At 34.2% G+C, this 24,958-nt stretch overlaps 1 protein-coding gene across 2 annotated transcripts; it reads right to left on the bottom strand.

Moving 5' to 3' along the window:
• Nucleotides 1–7,247: 7,247 nt before the first annotated feature.
• LOC131595000 (aldehyde dehydrogenase family 7 member A1-like) lies at nucleotides 7,248–10,943 on the bottom strand. Of its 2 annotated transcripts, none has more exons than XM_058867210.1 (14): nucleotides 10,736–10,943; nucleotides 10,346–10,432; nucleotides 10,055–10,186; nucleotides 9,796–9,868; nucleotides 9,682–9,704; nucleotides 9,521–9,584; nucleotides 9,332–9,377; nucleotides 8,955–9,135; nucleotides 8,682–8,858; nucleotides 8,426–8,590; nucleotides 8,122–8,262; nucleotides 7,934–8,031; nucleotides 7,607–7,756; nucleotides 7,248–7,513 (listed from the first exon to the last, which is right to left on the bottom strand). In XM_058867210.1, the coding sequence occupies exons 1-14, from the start codon at nucleotides 10,868–10,870 to the stop codon at nucleotides 7,459–7,461; spliced, it is 1,527 nt and encodes a 508-aa protein (XP_058723193.1). In that variant the 5' UTR covers nucleotides 10,871–10,943; the 3' UTR covers nucleotides 7,248–7,458. The 2 variants fall into 2 exon arrangements, with proteins under 2 accessions (XP_058723193.1, XP_058723194.1); XM_058867211.1 differs by lacking the exon at nucleotides 10,736–10,943 and adding an exon at nucleotides 10,615–10,644.
• Between the last annotated feature and the right edge of the window lie 14,015 nt (nucleotides 10,944–24,958).

The raw sequence follows: 24,958 nt of genomic DNA, 5'->3' as shown, positions 1-24,958 counted from the left end.
GTTGTATCATCGCATGTATTTCATCCAAGCCAATAGTTATATTGTCGAACCTCGATTGACTCTCTGATTTAGCATTTGTCAATCGTTGTTTAAGCCTAGCTAAAGATCGGTTCCTAGTTATGGTCGCGGATTCGAAGGCTCGATGATACCAATTATAACCGGATTTTGATATTCAATGAGAGGATCCGAGGATGATCTTAGGATTCAAGTAGGAATTCTAATAGAATTGGAATAGAATTTGGTACATGGATCAAAGGTACTAAATGAGAATAATAGAGATAATAATTTCTTAAATGAACATATATCCATTTCATTCGATAGAATAACATTTAAGTACAATTGTATTTCCAAGGCTTAATGGAATACCTCTATTTTAGAGACACCTTAGCGACATGCAGCTATTTACAATTTCTACAAGAAATCAATGTTGACTCAACCAATACTAAATTGCAAATAATACATATAAATTTTATTAATTTTCACTGTTATCCCTAAGACAAGTGTGAAGGCTAAAAGAGTGGAAGTATGTTACTAGGGAAGTAGTGCTAGTTGGGTGGAGGCCTCCTCCATCTCGGCGGGTCAAGTTGGATGCGGAGTAAGAGACAGGAATATCTTAAGTCATCCATATATGGTGAAAAACACCTATGAAAAACACCTATGAAAATCCCAAAATACTCTTCGGAAGTGCATATTTGAACACACCTTTCATATTTTCAAGATGTTTTAGATATGCACATATGAAATCACATTTTTCAAACATTTTATTATTTAAACATTGTATTTAAAATATCAGAGGTATTTTCGGATATGCACATTCGAAACCACCTAAAACAAATATTTCAGATATGTACATGCGAATTTTTGTCTGTATTTGTCATTTCTATTTAAAACTTCATTATTACATTGATAAAAAAGGAGAAACGGACTAACTACACCTAATACAATTTGGACGAAAAAAAGAATTGAAAATAACAATTACATTAGATGTTCTAAAATACTAAAATACAATATATGGTTGTTCTGAAAGTGCGAAATGTATAAATATTACAACGAAAAATATAAAACATAATAACATGTGCTACTACTATTGAGTATGCCTAATCCTAACCCCCGGCGACCTCCTCTGCCTCCTATAGCCCGCCGCATTGGACGCCTCCCAGACCATCCTCTCAACTATGGAAACCTCATCTGCACCACCCCTCTCAATGATCCCTCTATCTAATGTCTCCTACCCAATCGAGTGTATCCGCTGACATATCGGCAGGACATCCTTGTGAGCTGGCTTAGGTGGACGTCCTGGAGCATTTGGTGTCATGATAGGATGTGACACTTTAAAAAAACATGTCATGAATCCCTCTACACAGTGCTAACTCTGAGATGCCCGCATCATCCGATACTCGTCTGGAACCAAATGATGCGCCCAATCCTAAAAGATGTCAGTGAGATCTCGATGATGAATGATGTCAGGAGCAGCCTCAAAGGGAGATCTTGGTATCATCTGCACATATCCAAATTGTCTAATGAACCACTCTAGCAGATACCTGACAATAGCGTTTGTCCCACATGCTAACCATCCGGAATATAATGAGATCTGGTCGAAAGTGACAACGTCCCTGTAATCCTGAAACGGCATCTAGTTGATGTCATCATGATTAGTACGATCGAGGTACACCTGGTATGGCGCCACTTTATGATTCCCGCAGTGGAGGATATACCTTGCAGCACTAGGCATGTCGTCAGTATATACCAGATCAAGTTTATAGCCTTGAATGCGGTAAAACACAAATACCAAAATATGTAAGTACGAATTAATAAATAACAAATTAAATGTAATACGATTGAAATGAAATTTACCATTAGTAGTGTGCATGAGCCAATCAACTTCCTGATCCTCCAATTTGATGCTTCATTCAGCTTCTGGTATAGGTATGCCAAAATGGCGGGCCCCTAGTTCCACTCATGAACTATACTCAAATCCATAAAATATTAGAGGTATGTCACGTCAACGTAGGTTGCACTTCTTTCCACAAAGAGGGACGTGCCAACCAAGAATATGAACCAACACCGCAAGGCACAACCTCGGTGGTACTCAACAAAAAGCTCATCACCCTCACCCTTGGCCCATGTTGCCGCAACAAAGTGGTATTCATATAGCACTTTCAGGGTGGATAATCTAACATGCACCCCATTGGTTATTCTACAGTCTTTTGCTTTCGCATATGGATCCATATCTAAATAATCTACCATTCACTCAACCACCTCAACTTGTTGTATCTGAGAATGGTTGAGTAACCTCCCTCTTAAAGGTAGGTGGAGCAGACAAGCCACGTCATGAAGGTTGATCATCAACTCCCCAACAGGAAAGTGGAAAGACGACATCTTCCTGTGCCATCTTTCGACAAATTCCCCTTGCATGTCGTGGCTTATAGTAACATAACCGATACAATATAAGCTGCCAAGTCCGGATCCAGCAGCAACATCATTGAACCAACCCACCTACGGCTTAAATAGATCAAACATTTTCCACGAGTGGTTCACGAACTTGATGGACAACCGCTCTTGTAACAAAAAAATAATAACCTCAATGTTAGTTGTTAAACCAATATTTGTGATTAAACCGTTTAAATGAAAAATTGCAAAAAAAGGTAACCTTTCCATCCCAAATATGATGAGTTGCATGCTCATTATAGTATATCAAGAGGGAAGTGTCATAAGTGTTAGAACAAGAATTGGTTATGCATTCAACCTTTAAGTTTAGATGATAACAATACATATATTTGTATGAAACAATTTATACTCTAATAGTTTCTTAAGTGTGCAGATTCACTATTTTGGTTGATTAGGATTGATGTCCAAATAATCATCAGAATCAGCATCATCACATCAAAAGATTTATTCAACTCAATTCTGAAGAGACGTCAATAGTTCTGAAGAATGTTGAACAACTCATTAGAAAACGATGTACAAACATTCTAAAGCAAAACGACTATTCAGATACAAGAATTCAGTTCAGAAACGCTTGTTGTTTTCAGTTCAGAAATCAGAATGCATCGTTCAGATAGGCTGTTGCTCTTGACTCTAAAGACCTCTTTCTGTTTCTAAAGGATTCTCTCTCTTGGAACGTCAGCATCACTCGATCTCCTCAACAAACTCTCTACTTCAGAAAGGAAGTATGTTACAACTGAAGGACGATAAGAAACTTGCAAAAGAAGCAACATGGTATAAAAGTACATCACCTTTTATACTTTTGTAGAACGCAGAATACGATTTCGTCGTTGGTGTGTTCACTATTCTCTAAGTCTTTTGGAGATGTTGTATCTAGGAAAGCGTCACCTTGTCCTCTTTCAACGGTCATATAATCATGGAAATATATAATTGTGACACTCTCTCTTGAAGAAAAACAACCAACAACGAACAAACTACTATGCTATTCAATCTATATTTTCAAACTCAGCAAATAAATTTCAAAGAGAAAAAGAGAGAAAGAAAGTTCTTAGAGAAACTGCACTAAACACTCCATTTTGAGAAATCTAGTTTCTAAAAATTTGTAATAACACAAGACTTGTTGCCCATAAATTGTGTTAACATTTGAGCTAAACTATTTGATGTTTCAATCTGCTTTTTAGAAGCAATATCTTGTAAACATTCATTTGTAAATCTTTTTGGGATTTGTTTTTCTCAAGTGACTAGGTCGTTAGTAATCTTTCAAGATTAGTGAATTAAGTCCTTTTCTAAGGCAAAATCACCTTGGCGGGTGGACTGGATTACTCTTTTCTAAGGTGAACCAGGATAACTGAAAGTGTTGCTTTTATCCTTCCATGAACTATCTCTCTAACCTTTAAAAAAAAATTTAAAAAGAAGCAAAGTTTTTAGAAAACAAAATTCAAACCCCGTTTCTTACGTTTTTCTCAGTCTTCAAGAAGGCCCTCCTGGGTAATTGAGGTTCGCCTGCTCCATTGATCCACTAAACCGGGTAGCCTGTGTATCCTGAACCTCATCATGAGGAACCTCAACCTTCTCTGGTACCTCCTCCTCCTGAGGCGCCTCAACCTGCTCACGGGCACGATAGGATGACGCCTCAGACAGGAGACTCCTTAGTGCAGATGTGGATCCTGTAGGTGTAACACCCTGATTTTTATTTATTAGTTATTTTATTAATTATTATATGATATAATAATTAATTAATTGTATGGTTTTATGAACATATATGTTATGTGTGTTGGGTTATTGGGTGTGGAAATGATAAAATGAGTAATTGGACCTAATATTACGTTAGGAAGAGTAAAAGTAAGGAGTAAGAGTTAGTAAGCCCATTAAGAGAATTATGTTAGTAAGAGTTTAACCAAACTTGAAAAATATAAAGTTAGAAAGAGAAGTGAAGAAAAGAGGAAAAGAGGAGAAAGAAGAGAAAGGAAGAAAAAGGAAGAGAAGAGAGGAGGCAACCCTAGAGAAGAACTTCATCTAAGGTAAGAGTGGGTTTTTCATGTGCATATGTGATGTAGGAAGATTGTGCGTATCGAAGAAGAAATCGCACGTTGGAAAGCATTTTAATATTTAAGCAATTTTAGTTTTAATATTTAAGCATTTTCTATTTTATTTGTTTTATTTAATTTTGTTTTGATTAAAGGCCCATAAGGCCCAATAGGGTTTCTTTGTTTTTTGTATTTAAAGACCTTTGGCATAGCCATAAGGATTATCTCTTTTATTATAATAGAATCCAAAGTTTTCTTTATTCCTGGTGGACTCCAGAGCTTATCTATAGGGTTTGTGCTTGCAACCCTGTTTTCATTCAAAGTTTAGCGCTTGCTATTCCTTTGGGTGGCTTCTGACTGTGTCAGTTGGTATCAGAGCGGGTTTTCTCCTGTTCTTTTTGTAGCTCGACAACTATGACGAATCAACCGGTAACCAAAGCAGATCTTGAGGGAAATACCACGACTTTTACCGCAGCTCTAACTGCTTTGACTAAATAGATGGCAAATTTAGCACATCAGGCGAACAACAATGGGAATCGGCAAAGAGACAAGAGAGAGGAATCGATTAGGGTTCTACGGGGTGGAAACCGTGTCGAAGATTGGAGTTCTGATGAAAAAGAACCTTCTGATGAGGAGGTTAATCATGGGAATCTACAGAACAACCATGACTATTGAGTGATGGCTGATATTCCATTGTTCTATGGAATGATGGGAATGGAGGAGTTTCTTGATTAACAGATCAACATTGACAGGTTCTTCGACGTTATGGGTGTCCCTGAGAATAAACAAGTCAAGATGGTTGCGATCAGGCTTAAAAATATTGCAGCTGTCTGGTGGGATAAACTTGTTGTTCAAAGGTAGAGGCAAAGAAACAAGTCAGTCAGAACTTGGAGAAGAATGAAATAATTTATGCTGGAGCAATTTTTCTTGAAGGATTATGAATAAATTCTTTATAAGATATACATTGAGTGTGTTCAGGGCAAGAGAACCGTGACTGAATACGCAGCTAAGTTCCTGCGGTTTTCTAAACATAATGAATTGGGAGAATCAGAGAGTCAGAAAGTGGCTCGATACATCAGTGGCCTAAAGAGATCCTTGTAAGAGAAGATGGGTTTACAAACTGTATGAACCGTAGCTGAAGCATCCATTTTAGCTTTGAAGGCAAAATTGATGGAGAAATCCCCTCGAAATTTCTCTTCTATTGAAAGGTATTCACCCCAAAGTAATTGTGAATCAGCAGGTGACAAGGAAAATAATGCAACACCCCGAGATTCCAACCCTGGAAATAAGGGGACTAGCAGCTCAGCGGTGTGCAGCAGGGTAAAGCACCAATTCAGATGCAGAATAACCCATATGCTAGACCCACTATAGACACATGTTATCGTTATAACAGAAGCGGCCACAAACCGAATGTTTGTCCAACAAGGAGAGTTGCTGTTGTTGCGAAAGAAAGGGAGGAAGATCCTACAGTTGGGAATGATGAGTATGTCGATGTTGAGTTTGCGGAGGAAGAATCAGATGAGAGGTTAAATTTTGTGTTACAGCGACTGTTACTAGCACTAAAGACGAAGGGCAGCGGAAGAATTTGTTCAAGACACATTGTTCTATCAAGAACAAAGTGTGTTATCTAATTGTGGATAGTGGCAGCATGGAGAATCTGGTGTCGTAGAAATTGGTAGATTATTTGAAGTTGTCCACAAAACCCCATGAGAAGCCATACAACCTGGGTTGGGTAAGTATTGGCTCCCAAGTTCGAGTAACACTAGCCTGCAGAGTTTCTATCTCCATCGAAAAACATTATAGAGAAAAGGTACTTTGTGATGTTTTTGATATGGCTCGTGTTTTTCAATTTGATAAGAATTCAGAAGAAAAGAAGTCTAGATTCTTCAATCTCAATGTAGTATGAATTGAAATGGGTAGAAATTACAAATTTGAGTAGAAATGTGTTATTTTGGTGAAGATGAAAAATGAGCGTGGGTTATGTTTTATTCGCGCCGAGTAATATGATTAAATGACTTTGAATATGCATATCTGAAATCACCTCTTTTTTTTTTTAAGTATGTGACTTTGTATGTGCATATCTGAACTCACATTTTTTCTGAAAAAAAAATGTGACTTCGCATGTGCACATGAGAAGTCACCTTTTTTGTATAGAAAAAATGGAAGTCTGGATATGCACATGTGAAATTTATGGGTATTTTAAATTTTTCGTCATGTGAAATTTATGGGTATTTTAAATTTTTCGTCAAAAAATCCTAAGAAGGTATAGAGGTAGAAAAAGAAATTCCCGACGAAGGCAGGATTGGTAATTGGTGTTTTGGTGTGTGGACTTGTGTAGTGCGCATGTAGGCTTGTCCTTGGCTAGAAGACTATGATATACCTCAGTGGGGTATTTAGTCATGGTGCATGTTTTCTAAAGAGTGTGATTGTCTGACTGGCCTTATCAGGAAGATCCATAGTCTCATGGAACAGGCATGGGAGGTGATGGTCCATGTCAGCAAGATACATCGTCTCATGGAACAGGCATGGGAGGTGATGGTCCACCATTTCTATAACGAAGCTAATCAAAGTACAAATAATTTAGCCAATTTTGATTATTTTTTGAATTCCAATATGGTGTTTCTTTTGATGTGTATGTTTTAGTTTTGGATCATATTGAACTTGTTTTAGTTTTGGATCATATTGAACTACAGTCAGCTTCTTAGAAGTAAATTCAAGGGTGTCCAAGAGATTCAGAAAAAATGTGTTAAGCAATCATATGTAGAGAAACAAAACTTATGTTACTCAAACTAACATTTTTATTGGGAAATAAGATTTCCAACACTCATGTAATTGGGCATTTGTTTATTAAATATCTCAGACATCAAGGTGCCACTTTTACAACATATATGGTTGAAACATCCATTTGAACTCATGTCAACCAAACTTCAAAATCACATCCGAGAGTGTTTCAACCATTTGAACCCATGTCAACCAAACTTCAAAATTAGCCGAAGTTAATTCCCTGAGCTAATGGCAATTCACTTCCATAATTGATGGTACTGCAAAAAAAAAAAACAATTATAATGGCTTTAAAGAGCATGCACAGAAAAATAAGATATATTTGCATCATCCTAAACTTAACTAAGACTTACCATGTAGAACGGCGCATGTATTGCTTCCACGAGTCACTTCCAGCTTCACGACCACCGCCAGTTGCCTTTTCTCCACCAAAGGCGCCTCCAATCTCAGCTCCATTTGTTGGTATGTTCACATTTACAATACCACAATCACTCCCACTTGGCCTACACAGCAATCACACCCACGAATATGTAAAAATATATTACATGAAGAGTTCAAATTTCAAAATTACCACAATCACAATCTGTCTTTTAAGGGGTTTCGGTTAGTCCTCAAGTGTCTAAGCCAAAGTCACTAGAAGATATCCAGAGGAAATGACAAAACAAAGTAAGAAAACTTACCCTATCCATTTGAAGATAGTTGCAGGCTTTTGTGTGAAGATGGAACTACTCAATCCTTGGGGTACGGAATTGTTCAAGGCAATTGCTTCTTCAAGATCCTGTAGAAAATTCGTGAAATGCATTCAGATACAAAATTCATAAGGAAAAGATTTCAATAGAATAAAAGATGTATATAGATAATATACTACCTTAAATTTCATAACATAAAGAACTGGAGCAAACAGTTCTTCTTTAACTACAGCAGCATCTGCAGAAATCTCAACAATTGTTGGCTCGACAAAGTTTCCTTCTGACTCTAATACAGATCCCCCTGTTACAATCTTCCCTCCCTGATAATCAGAGTATCTTGTTAACCATCTCCGCACAAAGAATACAAGCATACAGCATATTTGAGCAAAAACTTGCATATAATAGCGAGGAAAATTATATACAACATGGAAAGTTACATGCAGACCATATTTAACTTAACTAGAAAAGACTGATATGACTTACCTGAGATTTTATCGCAGAAATACCATTCCTGAAATTTTCCACAGAAGAACTAGTATGCAGAGGCCCAACTAGAGTTCCTTCCTCCAAAGGATTCCCAATTTTGACTTGTTTGTAGAGTCCAGTAAGTTGCTCGAGCACGTTTGCATAAACACTCTCATGCAGATACTGCAGTAAAACGCAGCTCGATTGAATATTACATGTACTTTACAAAAATCATATATGGCTACATTCAAATTGTGAAATCAATTTTCAATACCAGTCTACGGCAGGTTGTACAACGCTGACCAGCAGTACCGACAGCTGCAAAGAAAATAGAGTGTACAGCCAGTGTGATATCGGCATCATCCATGACTATTATTGCATTGTTACCACTTAACTCAAGCAAGGGTTTGCCAAATCTTTGACTCACTGTTTGCTGGACCAATGCACCCACCTATAATAGGAACCCGTCATATCAGCTCAATAGCATGCTGTAATCTACAATGGGTCTAACAGTAAAGTAAACAAATAAAGCAAACAAAGAAACTACCTTTGAGCTTCCAGTAAATGAAACCAAAGGAATGCGTGTGTCTTTTGATATTGCCTCCCCAATATCAGCACCTCCACAGAGACCGGTAAATATTGCTCCAGGTAAATTGTTCCTCTCAAGAACTTCAGCAATCAGCTTTGTCACAGCAACAGTTATCAATGGAGTAGTTGGAGCGCCCTTCCTGTAATTTGTGAGGTGATAAGAAAAAATTGTAATAGATAGACAAAAATTTATTAAAAATTTGAAACACACTGCAGGAAGCTGATGATATATCCCATGAAAAGTTCATAAAAGGCATATTGTTCATTATGATCTGCAACAAGATAATTGTTCTGAAATTTACAAGCACACAAAAACTCAGTGATACGTCAACTTACCAAACAACAGTGTTACCACCGACTAGTGCAATGCAAGCATTCCATCCTAAGACAAAACAGAAATGATCAGGCTATTAAACATTTTAATCATTAGAATATGCTCAATTCAGAGTATAAAAAATAGGTTCAAAATTGAAATAGTTTTCTTGATGTTACTCGAGTGTTGAGATAGGACGACAAAAAGCATACCTAGTACAGCACATGGAAAATTGAAAGCAGTGATTACACCAACAATTCCTAGTGGGTTCCATACCTGTAGTGTAAGAAAGAGCACACAGTAAAGTTCATAACTAAACCTCTATGAATATATGGTAACTGAATAACAGAATAATCACAGCTTAATATCAAACCTCAAACATCATATGCTCTGGACCTGTAAAGAAAATGCATTGACGAAAAAATTAACTCAGAACCAAAACATCATGGAAAGGAATTAGCATCAAAACAAAAGTAAAAAAACGTACGTTCTGATGGGATAATTGACCCATTCAGTTGTCGGCTTAGCCCAACGGAATAATCACACATATCAATAATTTCCTGTAACAAATAATATGAAAGAATTACAAATGTTTCCATGGATGTCAAGAGAAAAATCATAAAACAAAATTGATAAATCAAATTCTTTTGCATTTTAAATAACATTTTCGATTTCAACCAACATATAATCAGTTCAAATTCCAGCCAACATTTTGCGGAAGAATAAAGAGATTTTATTTGACATACCTGAACCTCACCAATTCCTTCAGCAAGAATTTTGCCCATCTCAAGAGCCACCAACCTACCAAGTGGATCCAACTTAGCCCTCAATGCTTCCCCAATTTGTCTTACAATTTCACCTCTTTTGGGTGCCGGAATCTGTGAAAACATCACAAGTCCATCCTCATTTAGTTTCTGCTTAAATTCAGTATGACCTATCTTGCAAATTCACAATTATACCATAGAAGTAGTATACAGTACAACCCTCGCAAGAAAAACATCAAATACAAAAAAAAAAAAAAAAAAAAAAAAACTCACATTCCTCCATGTCTTAGCTGCTTCACTGCTAGCTCTCAACCCCTCTTCATAATCATCCAAAGTCGCTTCAGTCACCGAACCAATAACCTAAATCCAAACCAAACAACAATTAAACACATAAAAACAAAAGCCAAAATCTCCATAAACCATAAAAAACAAACAAGCACTAGTTCGAATCAATACAAAATCACAATAAACCCATAATTCTCACAAAAACTACACTCTATAACTTCAATAAAATCACTCAACCAAGATCCATCAAAATTCACCTCAAATCCAAACATGCACATGCAAACACACTATTATCCCAACAATCAATCCAGCTCAAACTCAAACTCATTCATCTTCCACTCATCATGCAAACAACTTTTCAAAAGTAAGCAAAGAAACCTGATTGTTGGAAGGATTGACGGACTGAACAGTTGGACCGTTGGCTTTCCACTGACCATTGATGAAAGAGCCGATGTTCGTGGCACCCAAACCGATCTCCTTGAAGAATCCCAAATTGTTGCTATCAGAACCCATTTTGGCGGAGATATTGGAAGTGTTGTATGATTAGGCTGGTGAAATGAGAACGGGTGAAAAGTGGTTTCGGTGATGTTGTTGTTATATAGGAAGTTTGAGATAAGGACAGGTAATGAGACCCAATTTTTGAGAAACACGACACCGTGACGTTGATTGGATATATATCTTTTAAAAACAAAAAAAAAAAAAACAAACAGTAAGTTATGCGCATTTGAACACTGCCAACTCAACTTTACTTAGAGTTAGATGTGAATTATTGAACCATTCCAAAAATAATTGAACCTATTAGTATTTAATTCAATTATACCTATTGAACTCAAACTCAGCTATCTACTTCAAAATCAATAGTATCCTAATTTCACTATAAATCAAATAATATTTTTCTTTTTCTTCTCATCTTTTTAAATATCAAAATTAATATATGATTTTCATTTTCCAACCTCCAACAATTAAATCATAATTAAATATCCATTCATTCTCTCTTTTATTTAAATGTTAAATTTTCTCATATTTCTTCTTCACACACTTTATCAATTTCATTTTAATCTTTTTTTAATTTAATTATTATCACTAAAAATAATAATAATTTATTATTTAATTTTAATAAAATTAACAATTTATTTTATATCACATATCACTAGCAACACAATATCTATTTTATTTTAATCAAACATTGTGTTAATTTAAAAGACAAAATTCTTATTACTATTTTTTTTTATTTCTTCATCTTACGGTTTCTTTTTTTTTTGTATAATTATTTATACAATTAAATTTATATGATTTGTTCAATTTACAATTAATTAATCATTTCAAATTTTACACGTGTATTTAAATATATTTTATATCGTATAAAATAATTTTTCTATCTCACGAGTCATTATCAATATAATGTATATTTTATTTTAATCAATAATATGTCTTAATTTAAAAGAAAAAATTCTTATTTTAAAATATCAAAATTTCCTTTTTTTTCTTTCTTTCTTCTTTTCATGAGTCATTTTTATCTTTTTGCATGATTATTTAATACAATTGAGTTTATATAATTATTTTTTATTTTATAATTAATTAACTCATTTTAAATTTATATCTGTATATAAATACATTTTAAATCGTATCAAATAAACTTTCTATTTCACCGGTCACTGTCAACACAATATATATTTTATTTTAATCAACAATTACCTTAATTTAAAAGATAAAATTTTTATTTTCTAACATTAAATATTCTTTTTTCTTTCATCTCATGGGTCCCTTTTTTCTCTTGGTATTTTATTACAATTGAGTTTATAAAATAATTGTTCATTTTATAATTAATTGCTAATTTCAAATTTAAATAGGTATCTAAATACAATTTATATCATATCAAATAAATTTACTCGTGCGACCGCACAATAATCTGACTAATAACCATATTGAATTGTTTATAACTGACTTGCACATATTATAATTTAATATTTAATTTATCTTAAATTCTCAATGTTCTAAAATTTTACCTGAAAGAGCAAATGGAACACTATATATCCAAGGCATGACAACATTATCCATATTTGCAGTACACATTCAAATTCATCTCGAATTTGATGGGAAAAATCTATTTTATTTAAGTTTGCTTTTGAGTTTGAGTTTTCTCATATACAAAATATGGGAACAGGTCGGATAATGGGAACACTAGTACTCACCTCGAATCCGCTTCATTTATTTTATTATGTACTTTATTATTTAATTTTGATAATTTATAATATTAAATACAATATGTGGTTAATGTTTTGATATTTTGATATTGATATTTTATTTAAAATATTTGAAATGTATATATAAATTTTTTTTAGATTATTTCATTTTGTTATTTGTAATGTAATTTGATTTCGGAAAAAAATAAATATTTTTCTTTAAAAAATTGATTTTACTAAATGGATGATAGCAGGGGGATATCTGAACCCATTTAGGATGAGTTTAAGTTTTAATTCTCCATCCATTCATTCTCTTTTTTATTTAAATTTTAAAATTTTCTAACATTTCTTCTTCACACACTTTATCACTTTCATTTTAAATTTTTTTAATTTAATTATTATTACTAAAAATAATAATAATTTATTATTTAATTTTAATAAAATTAACAATTTATTTTATCTCACATATCACTATCAACACAATATCTATTTTATTTTAATCAATCATTGTCTTAATTTAAAAGACAAAATTCTTATTTCTAATTTTTTTTTATTTCTCCATCTTATGGTTTCTTTTTTTCTTTTTGTATAATTATTTAATAAATTAAATTTATATAATTTGTTCAATTTACAATTAATTAATCATTTCAAATTTTGCATGTGTATTTAAATATATTTTATATCATATCAAATAATTTTTCTATCTCACGAGTCATTATCAGCATAATGTCTATTTTATTTTAATCAACAATATGTCTTAATTTGAAAGGAAAAAAATCCTTATTTTAACATATCAAAATTTCATTTTTTTTCTTTCTTTCTTCTTCTCATGAGTAGAGCTGTCAAATAGGTCCAATATTTAAAAGCCTTTATTATTTGGCCCTATTAAAGCCCTAATATATTAAGCCCTCTACTAATAAGATTATTTTTAGACCCCATAATTTTGAACCCCTCGATAAATCTTTTTTTGCTCTAATAAAGGGCCCTTATTTTGTTCCAAATATTTAATATGTACTGTAGCATTTTTCAAACAAAATCCATTTTATATGAGATTGTTATCCATCTCCTTGTTATAAATATAATGGTTTTGTCATGTTCGGTATTTTGGTTGTATATATCAATGAGCCTACTGACTGCATACTGGTATTACATTTTAGTTTGTATTTTACTAATGTTATTACTGTTTTAGATATTTTTATCCATATTGTTTGTTGTTAGACCTCCTATTACTAAATATAACTATGGAGATATTATTATATTGTTTAGTAGATAAAAGTAGTGTTTACAGAGTCTATTTATAAAACAAAATTATTTGAACTAGATGTTGGTAAATTAGTGTTTGCATTGGTATGGTATGTATGTGAAACAAAAAGGCTAGAAGAATGCTTTAATCCTCAATATTAAGTATGGTGTATTTAAGGAATGGTTAATTGAATATCACATATTTTCTGGTAGTGATGATGCATACTCCATTACAATCTATTATGTGCATACTCCATTACAATCTATTTTATGGTAGTGATGATGCATATTTTCTGGCCAGAGCTCAATTTTTTCCCCTCTAATTTGACACCTCTACTCATGAGTCATTTTTATCTTTTTGTATGATTATTTAATACAATTGAGTTTATATAATTATTTTTTATTTTATAATTAAGTAACTCATTTTAAATTTATATCTGATATAAATACATTTTAAATCGTATCAAATAAACTTTCTATTTCACCGGTCACTGTCAACACAATACATATTTCATTTTAATCAACAATTACCTTAATTTAAAAGATAAAATTTTTATTTTCAAACATTAAATATTCTTTTTTCTTTCATCTCATGGGTCTCTTTTTTTTCTCTTGGTATTTTAATATAATTGAGTTTATATAATAATTGTTCATTTTAAAATTAATTTCAAATTTAAATACGTATCTAAATACAGTTTATATCATAAATAAATTTACTCGTGCGGCCGCACAATAATCTTACTACTAACCATATAGGATTGTTTATAACAGACTTGCACATATTATAATTTAATATATAATTTATCTTAAATTCTCAATTTTCTAAAATCTTACCAGAAAGAGCACATGGAACACTATATAGCCAAAGCATGGCAACCTTATCCATATTTGAAGTACACATTCAAATTCATCTCGAATTTGATGGGAAAAGTCTGTTTTATTTAAGTTTGCTTTCGAGTTTGAGTTTTCTCCAATACAAAATATGGGAACGGGTCGGATAATGGGAATACTAGTACTCACCCCGAATTCGTCCAATTTATTTTATTATGTATTTTATTATTTAATTTTGATAATTTATAATATTAAATACACCTTCTATTCTCTTTTATAAGCAAATTTGACTTTTTACATTCATTTAATAAATGATGTATTTAGACTATATATAGACTAGATACATCATTTATTCAATGATGTATTTAGAGAAGTAAAAATTGTCTCTGACCCGCCCCATTGCCATGCATAATAGCCAATACTAGATGATTATTACTCCTTCATGTTTGTGAATAACCTGCTGAAATTATATTCAATCAAGTGTCTTTGTTCTACTTATTTTATTGTTTTTTGGATATTTTTTAAAGACAAGTCAAGAAATTAAGTCATTTGAATCAAGACCCAAGAATCAAGAAAAACTAACTCTGTGATTCGAGTAAGGTGATTCGAGACATGAAAATCTATGGTTTGAATCACATTTACAAAACCAAAATCCAAATACTACAAATGTGTTTGACTCGAGTTAGGCGATCTATGATTCGAATCAAACCTCTCTAATTCGAATCATAAATGATGTGATTCGAATCATGACTGTTAGACGACAACGACTTATCTAGAGGGGGTGAATATATCCCCAATGTAAAATTTCCTTTTCAAAATTGTTTTTGAAACTCCGAACGACTATGGTAAGCAGAAGATTTAGCTTAGATCAAACAAGTCATCTAAACCGAACCTGATTATTGGAAACTCCTATATGCGCAATACTGTATGGAATGTATAACAATGATAAACAACTAATACACCAAGTTCTCAAACAATCGTTTTAATAGGATCATTAAGGTAATCTATTTCCAATGGAATTAGTGAGAAAAACATAAACTAGCAAATTGTCAAACACTTGGCATGCGATCAATTTTTTAGATTTTCTTTTTGAATTTGTTGATATCAATTACCACTTACAATCCTATAGATTATAATGTAATCAAAAAGACAGCTTAACGTTTAACAATCAAAGGATGAATCTCTACGAATCGATAACTCAATCAATGAGTTTAACAATTTGCTAATACAAATTAAATGAGATAGATAGAGAGAGAGGACACAAGGATTTATTTAGGTAGTTCATCAATTGTCCTTGTTATGGATACATTTGACCCCAATTCCAATCGGATTTGAGATATCAATCTAGGAAGTAAGCGGGTGTCACGCGTTAAGGGTGATCAAAACTAGTTAAATTAGACAACAATTATACGATTGACATGTGCTTGAAGGGTTAAAGTTTGGTGATTAAATTATGTTAGATTTGTAACTAAAAGTATTAAGGACTAATATTATGACGACTGAAGGTAGGAGACAAAGAAATACATGGATAAGTGACGATATATACATAGTTCAGGATATAGTGAATAGAAAGGTTGGTATGAGGTGAAGGTAATAATAACACCATAAATTTAAGTAACCATAGGAGTTAAGATGTGCAAATGTTAAATTATTCAAGTTATGGGCGACAATGTTTTGGGGATTTACTAGAAGTTTCATACCACGTGTCAGCCTCTCTATTAAAAGGAGTTGTAAGGAGTTGTAAGAAGTACTACAATAACATACCTCAATAATAAATGAGAAGGAGATTGATCATTACATCAATAGTGTATGCTATAGATGATGTGGTTACGCTCGGATTTATAGTTGATACTTAAGAAGTGGTATAAGTGGAAAAAGACTAATCTCGCAATTGGAAATCTTTTATCATAAGGATAATGAGTAATGGATTGGTGACCCGAAGGAATCTTACATTCGGAATCAAGAAGGTAAAATTACTAAGTGAAAATCATGTTATAGAATTCCACATTACACTTTGGAACTCGAGACGAGGTTAAGAACGATATGCATTAGTGGAAAAAATAGATGGGGTGAAGCGAATGGTATTGAGAAAAAAAAGTATCAAGAAAAGTTTTTGAGTAGTTACAAATGGTTAGAGTAATGAGCTCTTTTAAGGAAAAGAGGAATTTAATAATAAGAAAGAAACTTAAGAGAGATCGGAAGCAAGTTGGTGATAACACGAAAGACGCGACATTCCAAAAGTGGCAGTAAACGAAGTGAAACATTTCATGTTAAGCCACACAATAGTAAGCTGAGTAATGGTTTAGAAATAAGGCAGTTGTTCTAGAGTGCGATACAAGAATTTTAGGCAGGTGTATGGGGATCTGTGTGTCGTAGATGACATAGTTTTGGCATGTCTTAGGAAAATTAGGGGAGTTTCGATCACTAACCAGATGTTGGGATGATATTATTAAGATTGTGATTAGGAATGAGACTCGAATGTGAACATATACAGATCTCCATAAATTATGAGATTACAGGAAAAACTAAGGATTTATAGACGTTGGAGAAGTTGTGAAGTTCTCTACGAAGATGATGACTTCATCTAGAGCGAAACAGTTTGGATTATACTCGGTGTATTGGTGTTTATTATTTTGGAGGACACTCAATAGATGTTCCTTGCTAAGTGAGCGTGAAGGGGACTATGTAATGTGTTTTGAGCAATTGTGTCTAATCGATGAGATTGAAGTAGCAGGAAATTAAGAAAGCATTTAGTAAACGTCGAAGGAATGGGTGGATCCTTGTTCCTTGGATGACTTTGAGCATAATTTTCAAAGAACGCTACTATAGTTAGGTAATGATTGTCTATGGTACCTTCATGGTTGTCGGCTACCTATTGACAGATTGAGGGACTGATCACCCTTAATCTCTTGTTGATAGTAGACGGAATCATATTAAATGGAATAGATGAGTCTTGCCAGCTTTGGTAGCGTGTAAAGTTAATTAGCATACTATCAAGAGGATAGTCAGTCACCACTTCACGTGAACCCTAGCAGAATTAGTTGTGACGTGGAGGCGGACATGTAACTTGAGAGTTTGACCATGAACCTATGATCCTGGGTGACCTAGCTTTTGTGAATGTGCTTTTGTGAAGTTAATTTGAGTGGTAATCTCATAGTTTGATAATTAGCTTTGCGTCTAGAGTCTGAGTCAATGCAACTTTGTAGAGGGTTGCGATAAGTGCACGATCGAGCTAGTGATTGTGGTAGTAATAATTAGTTGAGGTTTTACACTTGCCTTAAGTTTCGAGGACGAAACTTCTTTTAGGAGGGTAGTAATGTAGGACCCGTAAAAGTACGTTAGCGTGAGTTAGAATTTGAGAATATTAAATAGTATTATGCTATTTTGTTTTATCGATTTTTTATATAATTATCTATAAATAACACAGAGTTATTGAGACCATGTCGAAGTGCTACCAAAATCTATTAATATTAGCAACATGTTCTTGTAGTTTTAATTATCCATGCAAAATATTTTTATTTTGTCAAAATTTAAATAGGAGTTTTACAGACTGACCGGTTGAAGCGATTCGACGCCGTGTAAAAATTTAGCGGGCGAAATATTTCGAGTTTCTACTTGTACCAGATTATTTTATTAATCTATGTTGTGCGTATATTGTATTGGTAAGCTCATTTTATTTTTTCGACAACATTTACGGTCATAAATTTACCTATCAGAGCCTGTTTTATGTGGTATTTTTATTTTTGATTTTGATCATTTTTATATTGTTTTAATAAACTTCGTACCGTATAGATCATTTTATTATGTTCATTTTATTTTTCGATCAAACGCGCGTTCGACTGTTAACCGTTCAGGGTATTTTTCTATGTGTATATTTTGGTTAAAATAGATCCTTTCCAAATCTATTTGCATATGTCGGCATCAGTTAAAAATATAAGTAAATCAACTAATATCACTTTCAAGTGGTAACTAAAATATCATGATATTTTACATAAGTCATCATTACTTATGCATGTGTGAGAGAGACATCTAATGGTTAGGGAGCATGCTTATCTCCAACACTATTTTATTCGATGGCTCTTGATCAAAGCTAGAGCTTATAAATACATATCATTAGATAAACCATAATTCACACAACATATAATTCTCTCTCTACTAAACAACAACATTAAACTCTTCCTCATTCTTCCTTCTCTATTATTCTCTCTCTGCAAAACAAAATAAACATTTCTCCCTCCTCTCTCCAAACATAGCACCGCCCCCTTTCCAGCTCTGTCCCGACCACCACAACCCCAAACATAAAAATTAATACCACTACTGTTATCCTCTCTTTTTCCTCTTCTATATACTGTAATTTAATTTTAGATCGGAAGAATTTTGAAATTTAACATTACCAACTGTGACGCTCAAAAAAGCGAGAGGGCCGATAACGCCTTTTGGGCATTAACATCTTTCCTCTTTGGGTTTTTCTTTTGTTTCGGAAACGGCACGCACAATTCTTCACGCGAAGTTTGGAAGAAAAGGCAGCCTTCACGCGAACTTTTAATTTGTCCTAAGCTAGTAGGAATGGGAAAAAGATCTCAATCTACCCTAAAGTTGTCTAGGTGTGGGGATTTCACCTAATAGAGATTTATGAGGTTCGGGAGGCTGGTTATACTAAGGGAAGGTATTATCACCCTAAGTATTCGTAGTACTTTGCGAGAACCTTTTCTACCTTTCTTTGCATTGATTTTTCATGTTTGTTTGTTGCTTGATTATTAGGAAAGTTTCTCCTTTGTGTTAGGAGAGGAAATGAACTGAATGTTTTTGATGTTTTGTTTGCTCGCAAAGATTCCTTGTGAACCTTTTGCCTACATATCCCAAATGGAAGTCAGAGCTTTTGTAGTTCGGGGAACTAATTAGGGAAATGAATTGAATTTGAAGGTGCCTTGTTTAAAGCTCAAGGTTGAAGCTTGAATGATCTCTGTTTATAGGAAAGAGACAGGCAGTCATCTTTACAGAGAGATATTTCTACTATTCCACCACAAACATTTGAAGTGACAGAAAAGGAGTTCATTTCATAAGAGAATGGACCTTACTTGGATGAAGCAAGTATGCCAGTCACAGTCTCTTGAATGAAAGAACAATTCTCAACCAGTTTAGGGAAAGGCAACAAGTCTGGGTATGTGTTCGTCAAAGCATGCCTCTCAAAATCCTAAATGGGAGAATGTATTGAAATTGAACTGAAAATGTTTGTATGATTGAATGTGGAAAAATAGGAGAAATGTCTCTTTGTAGAGATAAATCATGTCTATCTACTGTATGAGAGATCTGGATTTGATTGGCTTGTACAAGGCCTAAGCTTCAGGCTTAAACTAACAGTTTGAGACTGACTCTGAGGGGATGATTCCACTGGGGAAGTTTTGATTGAAGGAAATTTGTGTTCTGTACTAAGCCCAAAATTGTGGCTGACTCAGTAGGTAAGAAACCTACCGGGGAATTTGTTCTTACTGAACAGGAATTGATGGATGAAAGCCCAGAATATAGGGTTGACCCTACTGGGGAATTTATTCTATTGAGGGTTTTATTGACGAAGGAAAGACCCAGGGTTGACTCTACTGGGAAGTTTATCCTTATTGAAGGTTTAAATTGGAGGCTAACCCTTTCCAAAGGATTTTCACTCTGCTGAGGAGGAATGATGGAGGCTAACCCTTTCTAGAAGATTTTTCCCTGCTGGAGAGATTTGATTTGGAGGCTGACCCTTTCCAAGGGTTTTTTGATTCATTTGAAAGTTTTGATTGGAGGCTGACCCTTTCTAGGGTTTTTGTCTATTGAAGGTATTGATGGGTTACACTCCATTGGCATGAAAGAGGTGGATGGGTTTTGTGGTAGGTGTTCTGTACGAAGCTCAGAATTGAGGCCGACTCTACTGAGGGTGGACTCAGAAGGGAATTGATTTCTCTCTGTTCTGAGGTTGACTCTCTTAGGGGAACAAAGGTGTTTGGGTTGGCTCTCTGGGGATTATAGGAGACCAGCTTACTCCTGTTTTGAATGGATTTTTCATTAAGGAATGTATATCCTAAGGGTGAAATTGACTCAAATGGTAAGTGTATGAAAGGGTGTTTGATGATTTTGTGTCTTGTATGAAGCCCAAGATTGAGGCAGGTTGTTGTGAAGAGTTTTAAAAGTTTATGAATGAAGGTTGCTTTGGTGTCTTGTACAAAGCCCAAGATTGAGGCTATTCCTTCTAGGGGATAAAGTTCAGGTATTTGAACCCCTAGTCTTACTTGGAGAATTCCAGGGTTTAAATCCTTTTGGCTTTTGCTGAGGAATGGCCCTCAAGAGGTTTGAATCCTTTGATTGTATAAAAGGGATTTTTCTGCCTTGTACAAAGCCTAAGGTTGAGGCAGATTCTTATTGGAGAGATTGCTCACTATGGAGACTGGTCACTAGGGAGACTCTATTTTCTGCCTTGTTCAAAGCCCAAGGTTGTTGTTGGAGCGGTAAAGCGGCAAGCAACAAAAATGAGGAAGTATTACTCCGAGAAAAATTATTGTCTCCACATGGATCAATGCATTGAACTGCCGTTCAACAGTTTCCAAAGTTATGAGTTTGGATTGAATTGTTTAAAGCATAAAAATGGAAAAGTAAATATCAACACAAAAAGAATTCATTCTTCAGAATGAAAAGACTTATCAAGCATTGTATATAATCTACTTCTCACAAACTTAAACTTTTCGACCAGTTACACTGAACCTACAGTACTCATTAATGTCATTCGGAATCGCTCACACCCTAAGTCATTTCTAGCCCAAAGTAGAGAGGACTACTATATCATCTCGGCGACGATTTCTCAGCACACCTCAACAACACAACAGACATCCATATCAATCATATCGACAATCTCTCAACCGACACAACCAACACGAAAGCATTAAGCTTCGACACCCATAAAGATTGTTAGCCCCAAATCTATCTCTAAAATCCAGAAACTAAGAGATAATCATCCTAGATAAGGATTCAAGAAGTCTATCTCTAAAAAACCCAAATCCCCAGCACATAGCAAAAATCTAAGACAACAATCAACAAGGATCTGTAAAGTAAGCTTTATATAACGCCCTGGGCGACAAATATACATGAGTTCAAAGTAAATATATATACAAAACCCAACTAAGAGAAATACATAGAGAGAAATAGAGATAAAACCACAAATCTTTAGGTTTGTCAGCGCCGGTTGGTGAGCAATCCACCTCCGAATCCCCAAATGCACGCCCCAAAGTTGTCATCTAAGCTAATCCTAGAGAAAAATGGGTGGAATTGGCATGGAAGCACAAAAATCCCCAAAACCAACCACACAAAACCTAAAATGAAATGAAATTGAAATATAAACAAAGTCTGCTACGCGACTTTCACCCGGCGAGCCTATTGCTCCGCCGGCGAAACCTTTATTCCTGGCCACACAGCCTCTGCCACGTCAATAAGCTGGAAAAATATCTTCTTCCGCCCGGCGACCAAGAGGCGGCCCAAGGCAGAAGCAAGACCATAATTTTCCAACGCTCGCCCGACGAGCCAATTGCTCCGCCGAGCGACTCACACCAGAAGCATCTTCTTATTTTCTTCATTTGCTTCTTCTTTTATTGATTCAAAATTGCATCTTTGAAGCTTTATTACTCAATGCTCCATACATGCTCAAATACATACAAAAACGAATGAAAAACTATTAGTCGATACATAAATGAATCGAAAACTCGATTAAATACAAAGTATACGTATTGTTTGGAATATACACTAAAACGCGTCTAAATTGAGGAAAAAGAGAAGATAAGTGCCGCAAAATTATACAGAAAGTAACTATAATTTGGCACTTATGAAACTCTCCCCAACTTAAACTTGTTTGTCCCTAAACAAGAATCAAATAACTCAAGGAAACAAACGCAGAAAATCCAAAAATCACAAATCAACAAGTTTTGGAAAAAGGAAACAAATGTATGACTCAAATGCAAAACGGTACACACAAAATAAATCCTTACCACTGAACTACGACGATAACATAAACATGACACAAATGCTAAATACAAAGAATATGCCAAACATTCTAAAACAACCTTAGTTCAAAAATGAATCACACCTAGCACACAATCATCGGTAGATGAAAAACACAAAAGTGGGGTATTTTCACTCATCCAACAATCTTGCAAATGAAAGATTAAATTATGCAACCATCCAAAAATCATGTTGAAAACACAAAGGTAAGAATCACAAGGACTTTTCAAGGTTGTAATGTGGCTTGGTTAACAAACAAGGGATAATTCCTAAGGCTAATCGAAATAAAAATTTGCCCAAACCTAAGGGAGTGATCAACTCACAAAAGCTTAAACAACGAAATCTCGATCATACTTCATCCGAATCTCAAATTGTTACACCAAAACACAAACTTATTAACACAACATTATTCCATACTATTTTCTTCTTCTTTTTCTTTTTCAAAACTTTACTCTTTTTTCTTTCTTTTTCTTTTTACTTCTTTTTCACATTTTTTTCTTTACTTTTCTTTTTCTCAGCCTCAACCTCATAGCATTCAAACCGATAAGTGCACAACCATTCTCTCCCCAACTTGAATTCAACCACATCATAATATGAATACTCCCTACTTTCTAAGGCAAGATAAACATTCATACAACAACACAGGTTGAGGGTTTTCTGAAAAAAGAAATCAACATCCATACATAAAGGAAAACCAAACACTCATAGACAAGCATTAAGTTCAAAAATAACATGAATGTTGACAAAAAGCTCAAAGGAGTTACTAATGATCACACACTCACAAGGTGAAAAGACTATTTGGCTAAGGTAGTTGTGCTTAAAATGGAACAAAAATGCCTTGATCACTTTCATGCATCATATAATCAACACAAACAAAAGATTGAGCATAATAAAATCCAGTTAAAATAAGAATTATGGTCTCCAGCATATGTGAACAATGGAAAGCTACCTCACAAAAAAGGTGGGAACTAAAGTGATTCACAAACGAACAAGTATACGAAAGAATGAATGGCATAGAAATTGTAAAAAGCCTAAGTATCATGGATATGCTAAAGTCTATAAAGCGATAAACACATACCTTGAATGTGTACAAAACTTTAACAAAATCACTACCATACACTCGCAAGTCGAAACGATTAACATGGAAAATCACCTCAAATTCCTCAAGCTACCCAAAATAAGCTCAAAGGCAAACACACAAACTATTAATATTAACAAACTAAAAGACCAGATGAAATTTTCTAAACAAATTTAAAAGTGAAGATTTGAAATTTAAGAACTGATCCGATCTAAATTTGTTTAGACAATTGAATCACACTACCTAAACTAAACAAAAACTAAAAAGAATAAACATGCTTGTTTTACGTCGTAAGCTCGACGCCTGTTATTTAAGAACGTTTCTCCAAGTTACTTCCGCCCGGTTATTCCTAACCACACATAAGCAAATGTGAAAGGAAACAAACAATAATATAACAAATTCACAAGTATAAGAAAACATGTACAAGTATAGTAAACATACACAAGTATCAATATAAACAAGTGAGAATATACAATATGTGCGATATATACAAAACTCAAAACCAAGAGACTATTGCGATGCACGTTCAATAAAACACTAATCTCCGACAACGGCGCCATTTTATTGGAGCGGTAAAGCGGTAAGCAACAAAAATGAGGAAGTATTACTCCGGGAAAAATTATCGTCTCCACAGGGATCAATGCATTGAAATGCCGTTCAACAGTTTCCAAAGTTATCAGTTTGGATTGAATTGTTTAAAGCATAAAAATGGAAAAGTAAATATCAACACAAAAAGAATTCATTCTTCAGAAAGAAAAGACTTATCAAGCATAGTATATAATCTACTTCTCACAAACTTAAACTTATCGACCAGTTACACTCAACCTATAGTACTCGTCAATGTCATCCGGCATCGCTCACACCCTAAGTCATTTCTAACCCAAAGTAGAGAAGACTACTATATCATCTCAGAGACGATCTCTCAGCACACCTCAACAACACAACAGACATCCATATCAATCATATCGACGATCTCTCAACCGACACAACCAACACGAAAGCATTAAGCTTCGACACCCATAAAGATTGTTATCCCCAAATCTATCTCTAAAATCCAGAAACTAACAGATAATCATCCTAGATAAGGATTCAAGAAGTCTATCTCTAAAACAACCCAAATCCCCAGCACAGAGCAAAAATCTAAGACAACAATCAACAAGGATTTGTAAAGTAAGCTTTATATAACGCCATGGGCGACAAATATACATGAGTTCAAAGTAAATATATATACAAAACCCAACTAAG

This window comes from Vicia villosa, linkage group LG4, assembly GCF_029867415.1.
Source record: "Vicia villosa cultivar HV-30 ecotype Madison, WI linkage group LG4, Vvil1.0, whole genome shotgun sequence".
NCBI classification, from domain to species: domain Eukaryota; kingdom Viridiplantae; phylum Streptophyta; class Magnoliopsida; order Fabales; family Fabaceae; genus Vicia; species Vicia villosa.
Note: the sequence above shows the minus strand (reverse complement) of the source record. Positions and strands in the feature narration are given on the sequence as shown.